The sequence below is a fragment of the Schistocerca americana genome, chromosome 7, assembly GCF_021461395.2.
Source record: "Schistocerca americana isolate TAMUIC-IGC-003095 chromosome 7, iqSchAmer2.1, whole genome shotgun sequence".
Classification (NCBI taxonomy): domain Eukaryota; kingdom Metazoa; phylum Arthropoda; class Insecta; order Orthoptera; family Acrididae; genus Schistocerca; species Schistocerca americana.
This window is the reverse complement of record NC_060125.1, coordinates 133,990,072-134,014,907: the sequence shown is the minus strand read 5'-3', so window position 1 is coordinate 134,014,907 and position 24,836 is coordinate 133,990,072. Positions and strand designations below refer to the sequence as shown.

Here is a 24,836-nt window from a genome sequence, read left to right as displayed (position 1 = left end):
CACAAGAGGGCGCAGGGTGTCGTGACCTGTAGTCTAGTCAATGGCTCCCCGCACCATGACCGTAGGCCTCTCTGAAACACTGGACGAATGGGGCTTCTGCCCAGATTCCAGCAACAGTCGCCTGTGGTGGTCATCCAGGGTAGTGCACCACTGGACACAGTACCATGCCATTAACTAGCAGTCCACGTTGCCCAGTAGCGCCACCACTCTGCTCGCAGCCATTGCTAGTGGCAACCTGCGCATGAGACGGTAGTTCTCTGGCCGTCTGCTGCTACTCTCCGGCCAATGGTGCAGGACGTCAAGGACTGCTACAAGGAATCCACTGCCTGTTCTCGAGTGGCAGGGTCACAGTGTGCTCGGTGCAGAATGTGGGGATCCTCGCTTATGGCAGTCAGACGTGGTCCACCCGAAACTTGACGACAAGTCTGCCTGCCCTCACGTTCCAACAAAATGCAACACCGGGCCACAAATCTGCATTCGACCAGCTGGCCAAATGCAAATCCACACTGAGTTTCAGACTCTGTCAGGTGCTGATGACGCTGTCTCATACAACTACGCAGCACCTAAGTGTCCCTCACATTGATCATTCAACATCTGAGGCTTCTCACGGGCCTTTTATACCCTAAGAGGAACGGTAACACTAAACACGAACGTCACTACTGCGCTGTGGTGGCATTTCTGTCACGGAGAATTTCAGCTCCAATCATTTACATACCAGCCGATGCGGTGGTGTGTATGTGTATGAAGCTACGTTGACAGCCGACCAAGTGTTCTGGGTGCTTCACTTTTTTTTTTTGTCAGGCAGTGTATATTTCGGTATATTCGATATTCTAGTCATTTACTTGTGAGATCATGCACTTCTTCGTCAACATTTGTGTTTTTTAGCAATTATTAGAATTCCTTCTGTCTGTTCACACCAAAATTTCATAATTGTACTGCGTATTGATAGTTTTACAGACCAAAATTTTGTCTCGAAGAAAATATTGATGTAATTTAGTGATTGCGTTCGAATTATTCAGAGTTGGTGCTCAAAATAAGCATAAATAACTTTCAGATTTTATCTTGTATTGAATTGTAACTTTGCATGACTTTTCGTCATATTGATTGCATTGAGATTGTGTTTTTTGAATGTCTTCAGTGCATGAACAAACCAAGCCATAAACTCAATAACCTATATTTTCCATTTGAAGTTTGTGTTTCCAGGTTTGTATCTTCCTTTTTGAGCTCGCATAGTATATTTGTATCGCACCTAGGATGAGAATATCTTTGTCAGGATCAGGGAGTAGATCAGTATCGTTTGTTACGTGCAAATATCAGCATAAGATCGTATTGCAAAAATAGCACGAGAGTGACACCCACCTACTTGTTGCATTTGTAGATCTATTTCATACTAAGAAAGTAGTTTTTATGAGTGACATGTTTTTATACAGTTTATGAGCTGACCCTTCTAGCAAAAAATATGTTCCATCTATCATTTAATGCAAGTAATAGAGAATTTAAGAATCGCTAGAAAAGAAGAAAAATTGCTGCCAAACATGCATTCTTTTGTAATTTGACTGAGTTTTTATTAATTTTGCTTTCTCATATTTGCTGGTATATTCTGTTACAACATACTTATTTTGTAGAAGAAACATCTAGAACTGTATAAATAAATGTTGACAGTTATCTGTTTTAGGAAATCACATTTGTCAAATAGCCAAAACAGTTACATTAATAGCATAATATGAAATCAGAAGCAGCTGATTCTCCTGACCACAAAGGAACATAGCCGGTTTCCCATACAGCATATGCTTACAAATACCAACAATTCTATGTGGTTCTTACAGAATTACCAGTATTAGGACTTGCAGCAAGTTTGTGTTGTTAGTTGTGTTTTTGTAAACTTTTATATCAATCTGTGGAAATCCTCCTCTATTGCGTCATCGACAGTATTGTAGTTGCAGGTTCTGCTTTACTCTGGTGAAAGTTTCTGCTGAAAGTACTAAATGTAGGCATTCCGCATATAAGAATTAAAAATATTTATTGTGATTGCGGTTTCGAGATTTTGTAATTTTCAGGTGTAGTGAAACGTTAAAACACAGTCTACTGAGTTTAAAAGTGACGTTATGGAAAGTAGTTCCAAGTAGTCTGAATGCAAATGTATTGAGATTTTCACATTTCGTTTGGTCTTTTGATCTTACTTTTTTGAAAAATGACGTGGCTTAGAATCGTGTTGACCAATATTACGCGGTACAGAAGATTATTTGGAGATTTAATAATGGACTCAGAAATTCAGCTACGTTCCATAAATATGCGTCACTACATTATTCGGTGCGAAGATACTCATGTGAGAATCAGTTTGTGTGTGTGAGCAACGTTATTAATCTGTACAAGGTGAGAGGCATCATTTTTCGAACTCAAATGATTTTTGACTCATTTTCGCTCACCTAAACTAATACTTACCGGTGGCTTGAATCGTTGCACATAGACGGGCGAGCAAATAATGCAAAATGATTAATAATTGCTGCTTGAATAACTAAAAAAGTTGATTGGAAAGAATAACTGAAAAAAACTAGAAGGTAATTTTTAAATCTGTAGACATAACGTGGGTGAATTTTAACTGGTACCAATATCAACAGACCTTCAGTGTCAATACATTTATGATCACTATTCAGATTTTTGAGTTACGCACTGTTTAACATTAGTTCTATCATGTGTAGTGCTGATAATGACAACGCAGATACAGGATCGCCCCCTCGCTGGTTGCGCAAATTCCTCTTGTCTGCTTCGAACCTCCTGATGCAGGATTCTCGGCGAGGGCGAAATGAACAGACGGGTGTGACTGATGTAAATACATTATCTTTGCCAGAAAACACCTCGTTACTTCACCTTTTGCTTTATATAGAAAAGAACGAAGAAAGAAAAATAATAATACGATTCATCACAGGCTCTCGAAACAAAGACCAAAGCGATTCCTCAACTTCGCTGTTCATCGGGATACAGGATTCGCCTTTGATTGTTTTTCTGAGTTATTTCTATGGCACCACGATAGTAGATCTGACAAGAATTTACAGAGTAAAGTCACATTGACTGTGGAGACTTTTGCGCTGTTGCATCCGCTAGCATGGTTCGCTGCCTGGGAAATAACGTCGGCCTCTTTGGTAACCGGCGCCGTCGAAGCAAGAGGTATGCGATGTTCACACCAAGTGGTATGTTATTCACACGGCCATAACAACAACACTCAAATTCCTACATTGAATGAATTTTTTCTCTGTAAGTTCTTATCAGATTTGCAAAATATTAATGTCACTGAATTTTTCTGTCATTCCGCAAATGCAAAAACGACTCCTGAACTGGCTGCTTAGTTCAAATGGTTCAAATGGCTCTAAGCACTATGGAACTTAACATCTGAGGTCATCAGTCACCTAGATTTAGAACTACTCAAACTTAACTAACCTAAGGAGATCACATACATCCATGCCCGAGGCAGCACTCGAACCTGCGACTGTAGCAGAAGCGCGGTTCCGGACTGAAGCGCCTAGAACCTCTAGCCCACAGCGACCGCCGGTGATTAGTGAGACAGCCATAAACACCTTGCTCTTTCTTTCGTGATTCTATTATGTGGGTGAGATAAGAATTCAAGTATCTCCAATTAATTAAAATTTATTGCAGGGAAGAAAATTCTGTAGAACTCCCAAGTATAGTAGGTTGTTAAGATTAAGCCTGATGTTTAGTCATGTACGGTTCGTAACTGTGCAAAGATCCTTGGCGTGCTGTGGGGTTCACCTGAACAAATGTGTTTTGCTATTGCCTGTCTTTGATGCTTCGAAGCTGAGTAATGGATTTTTTGTGTTTTTGTAGGCTACGTCTGGCCGGATGAGCAGAAAAGTAAGTCTGTTCCAAGAAGTCATCGGAAGGCATCAGTCCCTCAGCAGGGACGAACAACACACCAGCGAGCAAATGAAATGCGAGGCAGAAATCGGGGCCGACAGGGTAAGCGTACAATTTTCAGCTTACAAAAAGTAGCTTTTGATAATGTTTGTGTTATTTCATCATTTGATCTGGAAGGTACAAAATTTGTAGAATTGTAGATGTGTAAGCGACAATGCACTCCACGCAACTTTTTTGGGAAAATTTTACAGTCTGTTGAAGGCTAACTCAACACCTCAGGTTCTAAAGCTTTTTTAACTTTTCATGCCGCAAGGGTCTTACCACGGTACGCCTGCTGTAGGAGTCTCCTCCAGTTCTTCCTGTCAAGTGCACTGTTCATCCATTCATCATCGTAGCTGCGTCCTCCCGGATGTTTCGCCAACTAGTTCTGGATCTTCCCCCTTTCTCTCATTCCCTCTTTCGATCTAGGGGTAGTATCTTTAATTAGTAATCAAAACGTATTCGATCCCAGATTCGAACCTCGCCACCGATTAGATTTTTAACGGAAATCAACAATGGCGGCAGAAGACTTCTGGCATAAGAAGTCACCCATCATTCAGCGAACGACCTGTCAAAGGTGGCGCAGGAGCGGACAGAGTTTCAGAGCACTCACATGTCCTCTGGGAAACTGCTCCTAAAAGACAGAGAATCGGCGATGATCAAGGACATGAGGATGCAGAAGGTAATAGAAACCATTTCATTAATGACACATAATGTTTATCCGCAGGACATGTGACCTGTAATTTAAAAAGTGTTGTGACGATCTCTCCATCGGCAAAAGATTCCGGACTAGTTCCCCATTCGGTTCTCCGGGGCGGGACTACCAAGGGGGAGATGACCATGTGAAAAAGATTGAATAATTAACGAAAGGGCACTATTCTACGAACTGTGGCGTGGAATATAAGAATTTTGAACGTGATAGGGAAGCTAGAAAATCTCAAAAGGGAAATGTTAATTCTCAGTCTGGATGCAATGAGGTTCAGTGAAGTGAAATGCAAATAGACAAGCATTTCTGGTCAGATGTGTATAAGGTAATATCTACAGCGGCAGAAAATGATATAACGGGAGTAACCAGACTACGATTCGTTATGAATAGGAAGGTAGGACAGAGTGTGTTTTACTGTGGACGGTTCACTGACAGAGTTGTTCTCGTCAGGATCGACAGCAAACCAACACCGACAACGATAGCTCAGCTATACATGCCAAAGTCGCAAGCTGAATGTGAAGAGACAGAGAAAGCGTACGAGGAGGATAGTGAAGGATCATGGGTACGCAAAGGGTGATGAGTATCGAATAGTCACAGTGGATTGGAATGTGGTTGCAGTAGAAGGAGCAGAAGAAAGAGTTACGGGAGAATATGGACTTGGTATTAGGAATGAGAGAGGAGGGAGTTCTGCAAAAAAATTGAGAGAGTGATAGCGAATGCTCTGTTCAAGAATCACAACACTAGAGGGTATAGTTGGAAGAGACAGAGAGATATGGGAAGATTTCAGTTGCATTACATCATGGTCAGGCAGAGATTCGAAATCAGATATTTGATTGTAAAGCATACAAAGGAGCAGATATAGACTCAGATCACAATTTAGTAAAAATGAAGAGTAGGCTGAAATTTAAGGGACTAGTCAGGAAGAATTAATGCGCAAAGAAGAGGGGTACCGAAGTACTAAGGAATGAAGAAGTATGCTTGAAGTTCTCTGAGGCTATAAATACTGCGATAAGGAACCGCTCAATGGGCACTACAGTTGAAGAGGAATGGGCAGCTCTAAAAACGACAACCACAGAAGTAGGAAAGAAAAACATGCGTACAAAGAAGATAACTGCGAAGAAAACATTGGTAACAGAAGAAATAATTCAGTTGATAAATGAAAGAAGGATATACAAAAATGTTCAAGGAAACCGAGGAATACAGAAATTCAAGCATCTTAGGTATGAAATAAATAGATAAGAAGTGCTAGGAAGCTAAGACGAAATAGGTAAATAAAAATGTGAAGAAATCGAAAACTGAAATGACTGTCGGAAGAACTGACTCAATATATAACAAAGTCAAAACAACTTTCGCTGAAATTAAAAGCAGGAGCGGTAAAAGTAAGTGAGCAATGGGAATATCACTGTTGAATGCAAAGGAGAGAGCGGGTAGGTGGAAAGAATACACTGAAGGCCTCTGTGAGAGGAACGACTTGTCTGAAGACGTGACGGAAGAAGAAACAGGAGTCTATGTAGGAGAGACAGGTGATACCCAGTATTAGAATGAGAATTTAAAAGAGCTGTGGAAGACTTAAAATCAGATAACGCAGAAGTTGTAGATAACATTCCATCAGAAGTGCTTGGATTAAAAAGAGTGTAAGACAGGGATGTATCTTTCGCCCTACACCTCAAAGAAGCAATGACGGAAATTTAGAAAAAAGATTCAAGAATGGAATCAAAATTCAAGGTAAATCATATAAATGATAAGATTCGCTGATGATATTCCTATCATCAGTGGAGGTGAAGAAGAATTACATGATCTGCTGCTGAACATACACATTCTAATGAGTACAGCATGTGGATAGAGAAATCGAAGGAAGACAAAAGTAATGAGAAGCAATAGAAATGAGAACAGTGAGAAAGTAAACACGACGATTGGTGGTGACTTAGGCAGGAAAATAACCCATGACGGACGGAGCAAGGAGGACGTAAAATCAGACTAGCACTTGTGAAAATGGCATTCCTGGCCAAAACAAATCTACTAGTATCAAACGTAGTCCTTAATTTGAGGAAGAAATTTCTGAGAATGTACGTTTGGAGCACAGAATTGTATGGTAGTGAAACATGGACAATCCAAACATTGGAGATGTGGTGTTATATACGAAAGTTGAAAATCAGGTGGACTGATAAGCTAAGAAATGAGGAGGTTCTCCGCAGAATCGATGAGTAAAGGAATATATGGGAAACACTGACAGGAGGAAGGAACAGAATGGTAAGACACCAGTTCAGACATCAGGGAATAACTTTCGTAGTACTAAAGGGAGCTGTAGAGGTTAGAAACTGTAGAGGAGGACAGAGATTGGAATACATCCAGCAAATAACTGAGGACGTAGGTTGGAAGTGTTATTCCGAGATGAAGTAGTTGGCACAGGAGAAGAATTCGTGGCGAGACGCATCAAACCAGTCAGAAGATTGATGCATAAAAAAAGAAAATGATATTCTGTGTGGCCCATTCTCTTAGGTGACGAGCGCAGCTCAGCCTTTTCTTCTTTTGTGCTTCGACGACTTTACAGTGTTTGTCCAACTCCTGTAGTTCATCACTTTATCTTATCCTCAATTCCATGTCATTGTCGTCAATTCTAGGGCCAAAAACTTTGTTTAGAGATTTCCTATAGAAATTTAACAGCACCTTTTCATCTTTCTTTCTAAATACCAATGCTTCTTTTCGGCCTAATGTTACCTGTGTAATAGTTGGCTAATACATGCGACTTTCGAAGGCATGTATCTGCTGTTTTCCTTAAAAAGCTGATATAACTGAAAATCGGTTTGTTAGCTGATGCTAACATGCGTCTATTTCTATATCTATTCTGTTGTATTTATTAAAAAGATTCCGTAAGTAACTGAAGCTATTAGCTGTCTTGAAATCCATCTACCTTCAAAGATGCATCGCTTCGCATTTTCTTAGTTATGACCAATTAATCCATTTTCATTCAGACGTAACTCTTTTTTCTCAGCGAATTTGTAATAATTGTGCATCATTCTGATTAATTATATTCTGGAACCACTTATTAAACCAACATCATCTGCCTAGGCAAGTCCAGTTGGATCCCTTGTGGATCACTGTTAGTAAATTCTCTGTAGGTGTCATGTAACACGACGTTAAATAAAATAGATGAAATAGTTTTCACTTGTCTCAGTCTAGTACAGACATTAAAATTTTCAATTTCTCCTACAGGTGTCTTTATACGACATATTTTTCGTCTATACACATTTTAACTAATCTGATTAACTTTGGGTACTTCAGATTCGCTCGCTACGTTAAGAAGTATATGTCGTCATCGATCTTTTTGAAATCTATAATTGGTATGCGGACAGCTCAATTGAATTCCTTGCTCACCTGGCAATCTGATTTTCGTAAGTTTTTGTATTTAAGGTACGAGACGTTCAGAACCCTGATATCAGACCCCCAGAGCATCTCCACGAGGTCGTACCTACGAACAAAGGCTACACAAAATAAAGGGAAGACTTTCACCACATTTTACGAAATGCCAACTAATTGGAACCTTGGCACATATTTTTACGAGAATCAGAGTTGGACATGGACCAGGAAAAAGTTAGCAATTATCAAAAGAACCAGTGAGAACGCCATAACAATACAGCAAATCACAAAACCGGATTGGAAACCATTCACAGATGCGAAAAACAACAGTTACGTTTGGTTCATCGTAATTTGTACCTACTACGTTCTATTGATGAAATGCCCATCACTCCAAGATATATATATATATAGAGTTCATCAAGGAACATCAAAGAATCTTAAAGAATAAACGAAGATACATTCTGGGACACCCTCAGGGAGACTATTGAAAAAATCCCAAGAAGAAAGGAGCTGATTATCATGGGAGATCTGAATGGAAGGGTAGGAATTAGAGAGTCCTGTAGAATAGTAGGAAAACACGGAGAGGACGAATATAATGACAATGGGGAACGATTGATTGCAATTTGTGAACAATTTGATCTAAAAATTACCAACACATTTTTCAAACATAAGGACATTCATAAATATACTTGGGAACAGAACACTAAAGAACTTTGTTCTGTAATAGATTATATTATCATTAGGCAAACAAGTAGTTTCAAGGCAGTAGACGTCAGGTGTTATAGAGGAGCCCAGTGTGGATCAGACCACTATCTAGTAAAAATGAAGTCTTTCTGGCCATGGAAGAACGCAAGGAATGATACAAGTAACATAAATAAAACGAATCAGACTGAGAAAGATGAAAAGTTACCTTTTAATATTGGCAGCCTACAAGACGAAAGTATCAGAACACTCTTTGCGGCCAGGATAGAAAGGAAACTGGTTGAATCATTTGAAGGAAATACAGAGGAAATATATGACTATACAAAAACTAATGTGAAAATCATAGCGACAGAGGTGTTGGGTAAAAAAGATAGCAACCACAAACGTGCAGCAGAGTGGTGGTCAGTGGAACTAGAGGTCCTCGTTAGAGAAAAACGAAATGCGTTCCTTCAGTGGTTGAATGATAAATCAGAAGAAACAAGATCAATATACAAGGAAAAGAAGAATGAAGTGATGAAAAATTTAAGGATGGCAAAAAATGAAGCATGGGAAAGAACATGCGCCAAGGCGAATAGCAAATCAGGATTTGGGAGAGCAAAAGAAGCATGGTCAGTATTAAAAGGGCTTCGAAAGGATACAAAAAGCAAAACTAATCTCCAACTGATAACACAAAAGGAATGGGAAGAGTATTTCCAAAAATTATTAAATTAGGACAGAGAAGAATATGTAGAAGAAGGAACAGTGGAAGAAAAAGGACATGAAGATGATGAGATCCAGATTTTAGAAAGTTAAATACTTCAGGTTGAGAACAGGATAGAATGGTGAATCACCGGGACCAGGCAATATCAGTCTGGAGTGTCTGAAATATGGGGGTGACAAAATTGTGAAACTGATAACACAGCTCTTCAACAAAATGATACATGGAGATTTAATACCCAGCGAGATGAAGCTAGGTTACATTAATACAATACTTAAGAAAGGAGATAGCAAAATTTGTTCAAACTATTGAGGAATTTGTGTTACACGGTAATGAGAATTTTTGCGAAAGTAATTAAAAACAAACTGGAAAAAAATTTTAGAACCCAAGAAGAATAATGTGGATCCACGGCTGGGAGATCATGTGTAGACCATATTTTCACATTACGACAGATTTTGGAGAAACATAGGGAAAAATCAAAAAATATAGGATTAATTTTCATAGATCTAGAAAAAGCGTATGATACTGTTCCAAGAAAATTACTTTGGAGAGCACTACATACGGCAAACATAACCCCTTCCTTGATTAAAATAATACAACAGATGTAGAAAGATAACATTTTCCAAGTGAAAGTTGGTAATAAACTTTAACAGAAATTTAGAACAAGCAAAGGCCTTTCACAGGGCTGTCCCATGTCACCATCATTATTTAAAATATATGTAGATATTAGCCTCAGAACATGGTCTCGTAAATGTAATAGTATGGGATTAGAAATATGAGATGTTATCTACATAATTTATTGTTTGCTGATGATCAAGTAATCGTAGCACAAGATGGGGAGAATGCTAACTACATGTGCAATCAACTAGCAGTAGCATACAAAACTTGGGGTTTGAAGATTAATTACCAAAAAACAGAATATTTGACTAATGATTTAGATGAGCTATACATTAAAGGAAAGAAAATCAAAAAGATAAACACTTTCTGTTATTTGGGATCCATTTTAGAAATCGAGGGAAAATCAGAGTCACAAATCAATAAAAGAATTAGTAGCGGACGGAGGGCCATTGGGATGCTTAACTCAGTCTTATGGAGCAGAACTAAAAAATTAATATACAAATCCATATTAGAGAGTGTGGTTCTGTATGGAACGGAGACCTGGACAATTAACACGAAGCACATTAAAAAATTACAAGGTCTAGAAATGGACTTGTGGAGATCGGCAAGAATCTCCAGGAAAGAAAAGATAAGGAACACCGAAATAATAAGGACAATGGAAATAAAAGAAAGAATATATGACGTAATGGATAGAAAGAAATTACAGTGGTACGGGCATGTACGACGAATGGAGAAAACCAGAATACCAAAATTGATGCTGGAGTGGGAACCGGAGGGGAGAAGAAGAAGAGGACGACCTATGACCACCTGTCTCCAAAATGTACAGCACACAATGAGGAGAATGGGCGCAGAGAAAGAGGAACAAGATCGAAACACCTGGAGGAATATTTTGAAAAATATAGTTTAAGAACGTTTATTGTTTGTATTGTAATTTCCAAGTAAATTATTATGTTGTAGATAAGCCTCTGTAATGAGGAAAAGCTCAAAATAATAATAAAAATAACGAAGATATAAGAAGTGGTACAATAACAAGAAGTGGTACAATAACTGGTGTTGCCAACACAATTTAATGGAAATTAAAAATCTTTATTTTGGAAAAACTGCTGTAGTATCTTTTTATGTGTAGCGTTGTGGTACCCTATCATTTACAATATTTCTATGTGTATTCTATTATCATGTAATGAATCTGCATTTTGTTCAATATAAGTTTGAAAAAAAAAGAACTGGGTAGTGTCGGAGAATGATAGTTGAGTAATGAAGGGATCGCTGGTTCGGATCGCGCTGGAGTTTTTTTTTTTCGTTTTATTGTTTTCGCTCAGTTCGGCTACCTAGACGATTTAAATACAAAATTCATAAAATACGTACTAATTAACGCATATCTTATCATCATTCCTTTTATGAAAGATGCACATCTTCTTCTTTCTAATTACGTATCACACACAGTGCACATATAAATTCTTAATTAACGATAGTTCGTAAAGAATGTTAAGAGCGACTGTTTAATTTAAAACCGTTTGAAATTTATTAACACTCTTTTACAAAATAACAACAATTGAGAATTTATATTTGCAATGAAAACTTGAATTTTGTGTGCCTTACGTAATGAGACACAAGAAGACATGCATTTTTCATAAAAAATGATGATTAGATAGGTGTTAATTAGCATATATTTAATGAATTTTATTTGTAAGCGATGTACGTATTCGAACTGAACGGGAAGAAAGAAAAGGAAAGACCACAGATAGATTCGAACCAGCGATCCATTCATTACTTGACTATGATTCCCCGATGCTACCAAGATAACCACACAGCCCATTGTGGACATTACCTTGACTTTAGTGAATCACGTACCATGGGAATTTTAAAAATCTATTTTCTCGAGAATGTTCGAGAGCTGCTGTGAAACGCTTTGGCACATTTAATTTGAGTTCACCTACCAGAAATATAAAAAAAATGAAAAAATAAAATTGCTGGGTGGTCTCTTCGTTTGAGTGAATACATGATAACATTTAGTTTTATGTTGGTATCCACAGAGGAAGGCGGGAGATTAAACCAACTCTGATGCAAAATATGTATTTAATACATTTATTTATTGAGAGTAAACGAAATCACTGAAAACACTACATCAAGCTTCCCATGCCTTTTTAGATGCATTCGCACACTCACATCCTAAAGAGTTAAAACTGTTCTTATTCTGCTTGAGGAAGAGTGACTTGAAATTAAGTCCGATGCGGCTACACTCACATCCTAAAGGGTTAAAACTGTTCTTATTCTGCTTGAGCAAGAGTGACTTGAAAATAAGTCCGAAGCGGCTACAGACAATCGGTGGTGGGAGCCAGAAAGGGGAAACCAGGGCAAATAATCTTCACAACATTTTTTTTATTTGTCTTATGAACCATAGCTACATATTATCACACTCTCGTCTTTTATGTTACAGGACATCAAGCTGCGGTTCGGAATTCTGGAACTCGATCACGGGCGTCTTAGCGTACTCTACAAGGAGACTGCAGAAGAAGTTGCTTTGCTTCGACAGACGTATTTCACGTCTGTTACATAACACTGTTTCAAAAACTGTAACCAAGACAGTTCCATCCTCACGAACCCGAACACGTAACGAATGTTCGTATGTTGTTAAAACTACTGTCTGTGAATTGAAACTATGTCAGAACAGCCTTCTGAACTCTGACGAGTACATGGTCACTATTTTCAAATTGTCTGGAAAATTAAAGCAACTCTTGCAAACTACAACAATACTTTTTATTACAATTTCGTACAATGTTGGATATAACATATGTAAACCAAAGTCAATTACTGCACGTCGTCCAGTATAAACAAGTACACTGTGTGATTAGATATTATGCGCTGCCGGTAAGGTAATGGGATTAAAATAATTTCAGATATCATCGTAAATATTTGAGGTGCAGAAAGACAACGTCAAGTTACGGGCAGGAAAACGGTCGCCTCCAGTTAATGAAGCATCCTCTGCGCTCTACAGGTCACTGTAACTGTTGATGACTCTCGGCAAACTCATGACTGAGTACCGGTACTGTTATAGTGTGAAACTCCTTCCACATTTCAATAAAAACACACGCCAGATCTATATATGAAGGTATTATCTGTTCCCGAAAGAACAGATCCCATTGATGACCATGCAGCTTCTCTGGAATTAAATCGACAGCCTAGCTGCAAACCGGCGTTGATATACATCATTGAGGACATGGTGAAAATGTGTGCCCCGACCGGGACTCGAACTCGGGATCTCCTGATTACATGGCAGACGCTCTATCCATCTGGCGTCTGAAATGTAAGCAGGGGATCACGGGTTCGAGTCCCGGTCGGGGCACGCATTTTCACCATGTCCCCAATGATGTATATCAACGCCGGTTTGCAGCTAGGCTGTCGATTTAACTATTATTTCATAGACCAGAACCATCGTCACATCTATTCCAGTGTCAAACCAGAAACGGACCCAACTATATTTACTGCGTGCAGCGATGCCTGTAACCCTGAGCTAGTTGACAACATTTCACATAAGAAAGAAAGATCTTGATCTACCTCTATGTCCACTCAGTAGTATCAGCCGTAATTAAAATTAGCTGGTATGCTTTCTCGTGTTTAGGAAAGTCATCGAAAGAATTAGCCAAAACTTTCAAATCTTGCAAATGTAAAACTTCATTTTGCATAAGACGTACCACAGCTCATATCTTATTCAACAGCAGGGATAAAGCAGATTTATTAAATAATTGTGGTGTTTATCAACTCACATGCACTCGCTGTAACAAACTGTATATTGGTCAAATAGGCAGAGCCATAGCAGTTACACCGACTGAAAATGGACATAGCTGGAGATTACTCGAGGCAGACTCCCATTTACTGTACATGTTCTGACTAAAGGTAGCCGATACGAACTGAAGGGAAGAAACTTATCCTATTAGAAGCATATGAGGAGAATACGATTAAGCATGTAGATCAATACCCCCACCTGGAACCATTTAGAACTGTCACGACGTTGTAGACAAAAGTATTTAAAACAGTTACGCTTGCACTTTTGTTTCACTTTTATTCAGTCGATCAGCCAGCTGCGCCATCAGTCAGCCTCTAGTGCAGAGGCCCAGCGACCAAGAGTAAATTTTGACAAGCCGAGATTACAGCAACGAATTAAAAAAAAGGGAAATAGTTGGGGTACTATTTACCCAGAAATTTTCAGGGTACAAAAGGTGTTAAAATATCACTTGAAGGTACCGATACTCGACAAAGCGAAACGTAAAGGCTAGTGAGAACGCATTTTAGAAAAAAAATTTCAAGAAGAGGATTTCAACTTGAGCCTACAGGACAATTTTAAACAAAATGTTGTCAATGTTATTCTATATACAGTTGTAAGAATCTTAACTGTACAACATGTTGCCATAGACAACATTTGGTCTCACCCGTAACTATCTAAGGGTAGGCGATTGTGTACTATCAAAGGATGTAGGAAACATGGCGTCTTTTAAAGTGTGGACATTAAAAAACAGGATTTGAAAGAGGAGCAATTTAATAATATATTTCTAAACATAATGGTAGCCTCGTGCTTTCTGTCTGTTACTGTTGACCAATAATAGCAGTCATTCAACGTCCTTGCAGGAGTTAAGAGTTGTTTGAGAACGTCAGTGGAGCAAGAGCGGATTTTGGATTACCTATGATCTCAGAGTTAGCCCGCCCATTAGATTATAAAAGATTTCTCATCTAAAATGAGCTATAAAGAAGGTATTATTTTGTAAAGTACTGCATTTATGTAAACTGCAAACTTTAAAAGTAATTCTTAAAAGAGACGTAGTTTGATTTTTTGCTTTGAAATTATCTGACTACTATATCTAAAAAAATTGGGGTATGGGCCTAAAACGCTCACCTCCGGCCCAAAAATTCTAGCGCCTGCCCTGCTTGTATTACAATAAGATTGTCGCATATCTTACTTTGCTTCCCCTTACAAACTTCAGTATCACATTCATACAACTTCTGTATTTTAATTTTGTGTGTTTCCATTATGTACTGTGTTTGATAATACCCATTTCGTAAACTGTAATTTGGATGCATATCACAAGTGACGAGTGCTCAATTTGACATTTCTGACTTAATGATGCAACCAAAGAGTATTCGTAGTATCATTGCATCTAATATCTGGTTCTGAACAGTAGTGCAACTGACATGATGACTCTTGTGTATACCATTATTTATATATGTTTGACAATGCTAGCGCTGATTTTGTGTTTAGCTTTCGACGATGCCAGTATGGCTCCAGTATATTAGGACATGTTTTCATAAAACAGATCTGATGATGCTCATTATAGACTGAAACCGGTAGTCTGATCATAGACGTGAAATAAAGGAAATTTAATGTCCGATTTCCTACGCTCTAGTTCCTCTTGTGGATGCTAGTCGTTTCACGATAATAGCCTAATAATTCGAAAACCGGTTCGAAACATACAAATCTTTGTAAAACTAAAACGCGTTTTGTTTTTCTACCTCATATACGAAACTATTTTAGCAAGCAATGACAATAGAATGTGTCTAACAGCCACAGCTGGCCTAGAGACAGGTGCCTTCGTTTTCATGTTTGGTGACTAGTCGTTAATTATTTACTAGCATGGTCAAAACATGCCAAGAATGCTGTGACTGGTAAGTTCCCTTTACAGGCGTTCTTTTCCCTCCGTTCTTGTCAGTTTGTGGATGTTGCATCATAGAATAAAGTCATTACTTTTCGTCATTGTAGTAATTCTATATAGCTAACACTTGGTTCAAGAATCATAAAAGAAGGTTGTATACATGGAAGAATCCTGGAGATACTAGAAGGTATCAGATTGATTTTATAATGGTAAGACAGACATTTAGGATCTAGGTTTTAAGTTGTAAGACATTTCCAGGGGCAGATGTGGTCTCTGACCACAATATATTGGTTATGAACTGTACATTAAAACTGAAGAAACTGCAAAATGGTGAGAATTTAAGGAGATGGGAACTGGATAAACTGACTAAACGAGAGGTTGTACGGAGATTCAGGGAGAGCATAAGGGAACAATTGACACGAATGGGGGAAAGAAATACAGTAGAAGAAGAATGGGTAGCTCTGAGGGATGAAGTAGTGAAGGCAGCAGAGGATCAAGTATGTAAAAAGACGAGGGCTAATAGAAATCCTTGGGTAACAGAAGAAATATTGAATTTAATTGATGAAAGGAGAAAATATAAAAATGCAGTAAATGAAGCAGCAAAAAGGAATACAAACGTCTCAAAAATGAGATCGACAGGAAGTGCAAAATGGCTAAGCAGGGATGGCTAGAGGTCAAATGTAAGGATGTAGAGGCTTATTTCACTAGGGGTAAGATAGATACTGCCTACAGGACAATTAAAGAGACCTTTGAAGAAAAGAGAACCACTTGTACGAATGTCAAGAGCTCACATGGAAACCCAGTTCTAAGCAAAGAAGAGAAAGCAGAGAGGTGGAAGGAGTATATAGAGGGTCTATACAAGGGCGATGTACTTGAGGACAATATTATAGAAACGGACGAGGATGTAGATGAAGATGAAATGGGAGATACGATACTGCGTGAAGAGTTTGATAGAGCACTGAAAGACCTGAGTCGAAACAAGGCCCCAGGAGTAGATAACATTCCATTGGAACTACTGACGGCCTTGGGAGAGCCAGTCCTGACAAAACTCTACCATCTGGTGAGCAAGATGTATGAGACAGGCGAAATACCCTCAGACTTCAAGAAGAATATAATAATTCCAATCCCAAAGAAAGCAGGTGTTGACAGATGTGAAAATTACCGAAATATCAGTTTAATAAGTCACAGCTGCAAAATACTAATGCGAATTCTTTACAGACGAATGGAAAAACTGGTAGAAGCCGACCTCGGGGAAGATCAGTTTGGATTCCGCAGAAATGTTGGAACACGTGAGGCAATACTGGCGCTACGACTTATCTTAGAAGCTAGATTAAGAAAAGGCAAACCTACGTTTCTAGCATTTGTAGACTTAGAGAAAGCTTTTGACAATGTTGACTGGAATACTCTCTTTAAAATTCTGAAGGTGGTAGGGGTAAAACACAGGGAGCGAAAGGCTATTTACAATTTGTACAGAAACCAGATGGCAGTTATAAGAGTCGAGGGGCATGAAAGGGAAGCAGCGGTTGGGAAGCGAGTGAGACAGGGTTGTAGCCTGTCCCCGATGTTATTCAATCTGTATATTGAGCAAGCAGTGAAGGAAACAAAAGAAAAATTTGGAGTAGGTATTAAAATCCATGGACAAGAAATAAAAACGTTGAGGTTTGCCGATGACACTGTAATTCTGTCAGAGACAGCAAAGGACTTGCAAGAGCAGTTGAACGGAATGGACAGTGTCGTGAAAGGAGGGTATAAGATGAACATCAACAAAAGCAAAACGAGGATAATGGAATGTATTCAAATTAAGTCGGGTGTTGCTGAGGGAATTATATCAGGAAATGAGACGCTTAAAGTAGTAAAGGAGTTTTGCTATTTGGGTAGCAAAATAACTGATGATGGTCGAAGTAGAGAGGATATAAAATGTAGACTGGCAACGGCAAAGAAAGCGTTTCCGAAGAAGAGAAATTTGTTAACATCGAGTATAGATTTAAGTGTGAGGAAGTCGTTTCTGAAAGTATTTGTATGGAGTGTAGCCATGTATGGAAGTGAAACATGGACGATAAATAGTTTAGACAAGAAGAGAATATAAGCTTTCGAAATGTGGTGCTACAGAAGAATGCTGGAAATTAGGTGGTTAGATCACATAACTAATGAGGAGGTATTGAATAGAAGTGGGGAGAAGAGGAGTTTGTGGCACAACTTGACAAGAAGAAGTGGCCGGTTGGTAGGACATGTTCTGAGGCATGAAGGGATCACCAATTTAGCGTTGGAGGGCAGCGTGGAGGGTAAAAATCGTAGAGGGAGACCGAGAGATGAATACACTAAGCAGATTCAGAAGGATGTAGGTTGTAGTAGGTACCGGGAGATGAAGAAGCTTGCACAGGATAGAGTAGCATGGAGAGCTGCATCAAACCAGTCTCAGGACTGAAGAAAACAACAACAACAGTAATTCTCTGTTTTTTCTATTACCTTTAACAATGTGAAAGAGAAGATTGTCCACAGTAGGCTGTATAGTTATCCTTTATTTGTTGTGCTCTTGGCCAATTTAGACTCTAAGTCATTTTCCAGCACTTATTCGTAAGCAATACACTATATGATTTATAAGTTGTGGCATTCATTATGTTCATCTATACGTGGAATATAAGATCTTCACTACAGACTGAGATCGAAAACATCGTACTAGAAGTAAACAACTGCTTCATCTTATGTGTAAACCACAACACTTCCACATTTAGGCTGTCAGAGGTAACTCACAGCTGTGGAGTTTGTCCAGAGCAGACGCAGGCAGCTAGAAGTCTGCTGGAACAAAATGATGATTGAATGACTGCATGGCCGCGAACAAGAGCGAGAGGCCTCCAGGATGGGAGCTGACAGCAGGTGAAGTAGACCCTCCCCGTGGCACGCAAGGTGGAGAGCACTGAGTCCCGAGCATCGGACTCGACATGAACAGCAGCACCGCAGTTAGCAGTGGCTAAGTCCAGTGGGCGAGACATTGGGAACCATGGAGACCAGTTCTTGTTTTAAACATTAGCACGGAGTTTGCGTTTTTTTTAAACAACACTGGTTGAGGTCATGAAAGTTTTATTGAGTGTAGCGTAATGTCTAGCACACGAACGTTAGTTTACTTTAAAAAATCAACATTACCATATTTAGTACACTTCCCACGGGCGTTTTTGCAGGTTCTTCTAGATATTGAATGAACCAAACTTTCACACAACGTAGGCTCGTAAAATCTGGTAACACACGTGAACTATCTTCTCTACCAGCTCAATTTTAGGTACAAAGCTATACTGGCGTAGCTCTTTTTATATTACGGACCGGAAGTACTCAACAGAGTTCATGTAACGTGAGTCTGATGGCTACCACAATCTCTGGATCATTCAGTCATTTTTGTGCAACCCTTCATCGATGGCATCTGGCACTGTCATCTTGAGAAATTAGTAGTACAATGGTTGCAATGCTGAAATGGTACCTAGCTGTGTTCATTAGTTGCTTTTCAAACATTTTACAGTATGAAGTGCCATGATTGTACCTGTACATAGTTTTATCCTTCCATTACCTTTGGAACAAAAGCACCCCCCACAATACCACATTCAGAGAACGTTTCGACTAGAATAACGTATAATTGTTCGGTTTCTCCCTTGTCTTAATCCAAAGTTTAAAGCCAGCATCACCATCATGTGCTTTAAACTTATTTTTGTCTTTCACAGTTTTCCTCAGGCTCTTTACAAACTGAATCCTGTTGCGACGCGTTTATGTTAGTAAGAATAAATGTCTTTTTGTGAGTCTTCTTCGTAACATTCGTTTCCGAAAATTGTTCAAGGACTGTTTGACCTGAAATACTCTTCCCAAAATCTCTTCAGTTTTCGAAGGTGTCCGATAAGAACTCATTTTCCATTCTCTCGTAGCTAGACATGTACAGCTGGGACTTGCCTCGTCGTTACAACAACATTCATTTACTTATTTTATTTTATTTATTTATTTATACGTCTAGTTCCGTAGGATCAAACTGAGGAGCAAATCTCCAACGTCATGGAACCCAAAAAACGTCAAGCCGCAAGTTTAAGTAAACGCAGTCAACAATGTAACATAGGAATCAGCTTAGTTTTACACGAAACTCCTCAACAGAATAGAAGGAGTGATCCATGAGGAAATTCTTCAGTTACGATTGGAAAGTGTGTGCATTTAACGTAGTGCGATCCAAATGCAGATTTTATTTCTGCCTAGTATGAACCGAATGAAAGTTGCTGATTCTTGGGATAAGCTGATATGTTAACAAGAAGCTACAGTAAAGAATATATATATTGAGAGGCCAATGTGAGAATACCCAGACTAGTGAACAGGGGTCGGCAAGATGTTCGTGAACTTACACCACTTATTGTCCGAACTGCCCGTTTCTGAGCCAAAAATACCCTTTGAGAATGGGAAGAGTTACCCCCAAATATAATGCCATACGATATAAGCGAATGAAAATAAGTAAAGTAGATCAATTTTTGTGTCGAACGATCAGTTACTTCAGATACCATTCGAACTGTAAACATGGCAGCATTAAGTCTTTGAACAAGATCCTGAACGTGGACTTTCCACGACAGCTTACTATCTATCTGAACACCTAGAAATTTGAACTGCTTAGTTTCACTAATCATATGGCCATTCTATGCCATTAAAACGTCGGGTTTTGTTGAGTTGTGTGTTAGAAACTGCAAAATCTGAGTGTTACTAAGATTTAGCGTTAGTTTTCTACACACCAAGTACTTATGTCACGAATTGCACTATTTCAAACAGTACCAATGTTGCACAAAACATCCTTTATTACCAAGCTAGTATCATCAGCAAACAGAAATATTTTAGACTCACATGTAGTACTAGAGGGCGTATCATTTATATAAATAAGGAACACTGATCCCTGGGGCAACCCCCACTTGACCATACCCCATGTAGACCCCACATCATAGCCCTTCTCAACGCTGTGATTAATGACCTGTTGTTAAAGTGAGAGGTGAATCAATTTTGAGCTACTCCCTGTATTCGATAAGGGTCCAGCTACTGAAGAAATATTTTGTGATCAACAAATATTCTGCTAGGTGCTCCGTCAGATCAATGAGAGTCCTTAGTCTTAAGTGATTTAATTACCGACTCACTCTCTCCTTTGTCAGTATCACAGAGGAGTATATCAGACATCAGTCTCGGAAAGGTATTTTCCAAGAGATTTAGATGATTCCAAGTAGAAACTAAGTTTTTGTTTAATTCAACAGCAGTGCTCAGAAAGTGGTTGTCAAATATTGTACATATATCTGACTTATCAGTACCAGAAATATTTTTACCAGAACTGACTTTATATCGTGACCTTGTGCTGCTGACCAGACAGTTCCTTCCATCCAGGCTGCCTTTTACTGCTTGTGTCCTGTTTAGGACGTTCTAATGGAACGAAACTTTCAAAGATCATGAGAAATGTGTTAATGAAAGAATTATATTTGTCATCTATGTTATTAGCACTATAAACATCCTGCCACTCTTGTTCCTAAATGTGGGTTAAAACCCTCTATTGCCATTGGATTAGCTCTTTTGCATAGTTTGTAATTATGTATAATAACCTTTGACTGAGTACAAAAACATTTTAGTGTTCAAATTTGCGCCGCATGGTTGGATAAAATACGGTCTATATCAGATCCTGTGAATGTAGAAGATCTTTCGATGTCCTTTTATTCCCACACTCACATATAACTAATTTTTGGTACTTCCAATGCAGTGAAGCAAGAATCCCCTCTAGCTTTAGAAGAAATGATCTGAAGTCAGAGTTAGAGGACCTACAAATAACAACAATTAGAAGTTTAGTTAAACTCAACTGGCTCTGCAACATCTGTGTAGCAAGCTTGTTATTCCATTATCTCTCTGTTTGTGGTCAATGAACAGTTCCCCTGCAGAGTCCTTATTTGTATCACCTGCATCTTTTAGGGCTAACGCCATTTATTGCCCACTTTGTGAAATATTCCTCTTCTTTCTCATACCCTAAAACGAAAATTTTACATTACATATCCTTCAGTTACCTGTTACAAATGTTCAAACCATAGTAAAGTCATAACAACAATGAGCATACAAAATGTCAATTTCAAACTTATTATCATTTGTTATCACTTCAAACCAAAGAAAAACTCTTATTCACACTTCAGTAACTGTTAGTAGGCACGAAATGTCACAGGATGATATTGTTGCGCAGTGTAATGTCATAATGGTAGGTTATTGGCACAGGCGCTGTATAAGATTGTTTAGAAATTGATAAATACTAAACAGCATGTCAACAAGGTTTTCCAGTTGTTTTGAGTTCACTGTGCATCCATTTTCAAATAAGCAAATATAATTATTTTTATGGAAATATGTTTTTAATTTACTTGATAAACGCTTCTTAAACGATTCTGACTGATGAAGCGTTCTAAAAATATCAACATTCAACATGGAGTAAAGTGCAGTGAATCGCCATATATGATCTTCCATAAAATTGGCCGTCAGTGTAGTATGAAACTGTATAAAAGGTAATAAATGAAAAACACCAGTTTCCTTTTGTTCTACAATATTACTTTTATTGTTAACCGGTTTTCGGCCTACAAGGCCATCATCAGACATTTACTGAGTATTACCACCATTGAATAAGCTCTAACGAAATACACCACTGCAAAATATATAGTTGCCAATGCACTAAATAATGAAAACTTTGGTGGTAATACTCAGTAAATGTCTGAAGATGGCCTTGTAAGCCGAAAACCGCATAACAATAACAGTAATATTGTAGAACAAAAGCAAACTGCTGCTTTTCATTTATTATAATGTTGTTCTACCAAGGACCGACGGAAGTTTCTGTGAACAGTATAAAAGATAATTTCCGTTCTGACATACGGCTTGGTTGACGCCATAAGAGTATGGTCACAGTTCATCATTTTAAAAGAAGCTGAAGGCGCGCGGTTACAGCCAGTTTATGGCAGATATTGGAGAGGATCTTCAGATTGATCGTAGTGATTTATGTGACAGCTACATCTGTGCATCAGTGCTTGAGGCACTGTATTTTTGAATGATGGTATGGTTGCGACATTGATAGGAGCCATATTGGATTGCATAAAATGTATGTTTTTATTTGCGATAATAAACAAAAATTGTATGAAGTTTTTGTTTGTTATACAATCCTGAATATCGTCTTCGTCATCAGATGAAGCTGTGGATCTGTAAACCATGAAGGAACTACATAAACCATACAAGAGTTGTGTATTTGGGTGTTTACTTATGGCAGCTCGATTAAATGCCAGAAAATAAACATAGGTAGATTACCCTGCAAAAATCACTCCAGATAGAGTAATCTCCATTACTGAGGTTTAAACGAGTGACAGCACTAACATAACACAGACACACAAAATATACATGACAGAAAACACGTAAAAATTCACAACTACTCACGTGAACATTAATCGATGATTGCAATTTATATCTTATTAAGAATGAATCTAATTAAAAATAGAAGTAATTAGAATAATCCATGAACAGATATTGTATTGGAACCCACGTTAAAACTGTACCTAACACTATTAAGAAGTTGCATAAATAAACACATCATTGTAAATGTAATAATGTTGTTGTTGTTGTGGTCTTCAGTCCTGAGACTGGTTTGATGCAGCTCTCCATGCTACTCTATCCTGTGCAAGCTTGTTCATCTCCCAGTACGTACTGCAGCCTATATCCTTCTGAATCTGCTTACTGTACTCATCTCTTGGTCTCCCTCTACGATTTTTACCCTCCACACTGCCCTCCAATAGTAAATTGGTGATCCCATCATGCCTTAGAACATGTCCTACCAACCGATCCCTTCTTCTAGTCAAGTTGTGTCACAAACTCCTCTTCTCCCCAATCCTATTCAGTACCTACTCATTAGTTATGTGACCTACCCATCTAATCTTCAGCATACTTCTGTAGCACCACATTTAGAAAGCTTCTATTCTCTTCTCGTCCAAACTATTTATCGACCATGTTTCACTTCCATACATGGCTACACTCAATACAAATACTTTCAGAAATGACTTCCTGACACTTAAATCTATACTCGATGTTAACAAATTTCTCTTCTGTACAAATTGTAAATAGCCTTTCGTACCCTGTATTTTACCCTTGCCACCTTCAGAATTTGAAAGAGAGTATTCCAATCAACATTGTCAAAAGCTTTCTCTAAGTCTACAAATGCTAGAAACGTAGGTTTGTCTTTTCTTAATCTAGCTTCTAAGATAAGTCGTAGCGTCAGTGTTGCCTCACGTGTTCCCATATTTCTACGGAATCCAAACAGATCTTCTCAGAGGTCGGCTTCAGCCAGTTTTTCCATTCGTCTGTAAGGAATTCGCGTTAGTATTTTGCAGCCGTGACTTATTAAACTGATACATCGGTAATTTTCACATCTGTCAACGCCTGCTTTCTTTGGGATTGGAATAATTATATTCTTTTTGAAGTCTGAGGGTATTTCGCCTGTCTCATACATTTTGCTCACCAGATGGTAGAGTTTTGTCAGGACTGGCTTTCCCAAGGCTGTCAGTAGTTCTAATGGAATGTTATCTACTCCCTGGGCCTTGTTTCGACTTAGGTGCTCTATCAAATTCTTCACGCAGTATCATATCTCCCATTTCATCTTCATTTACATCCTCTTCCGTTTCTATAATATTGCCCTCAAGTACATTCCCCTTGTATAGACCCTCTATATACTCCTTCCACCTTTCTACTTTCCCTTTTTTGCTTAGAACTGGATTTCCATCTGAGCTCTTGATATTCACGCAAGTGGTTCTATTGTCTCCAAAGGTCTCTTTAATTTTCCTGTAGGCAGTATCTATCTTACCCCTAGTGAGATAAGCCTCTACATCCTTACATTTGTCCTCTAGCCATGCCTGCTTAGCTATTTTGCACTTCCTGTCGATCTCATTTTTGAGACGTTTGTATTCCTTTTTGCTGCTTCATTTATTGCATTTTTATATTTTCTCCTTTCGCCAATTAAATTCAATGTTTCTTCTGTTACCGAAGGATTTCTACTAGCCCTCGTCTTTTTACCTAATTGGTCCTATGCTCCCTTCACTACTTCATCCCTCAAAGCTACCCATTCTTCTTCTACTGTATTTCTTTCCCCCATTCTTGTCAGTTGTTCCCTTATGCTCTCCCTGAAACTCTGTACAACCTCTGGTTTAGTAGT

General features: G+C 38.6%; 1 protein-coding gene across 1 annotated transcript in view; it reads left to right on the top strand.

The window, feature by feature from the left end:
• Positions 1-12,734, top strand: part of LOC124622195 (myrosinase 1-like) — a 224,212-nt gene extending 211,478 nt beyond the window's left edge. The window contains exons 13-14 of the mRNA XM_047147846.1: positions 3,841-3,972; positions 12,427-12,734. Of these exons, the coding sequence (XP_047003802.1) occupies positions 3,841-3,972; positions 12,427-12,476 (182 nt within the window). The 3' untranslated portion in view covers positions 12,477-12,734. The remainder of the gene's footprint in view (positions 1-3,840; positions 3,973-12,426) is intronic.
• Positions 12,735-24,836: the final 12,102 nt, after the last annotated feature.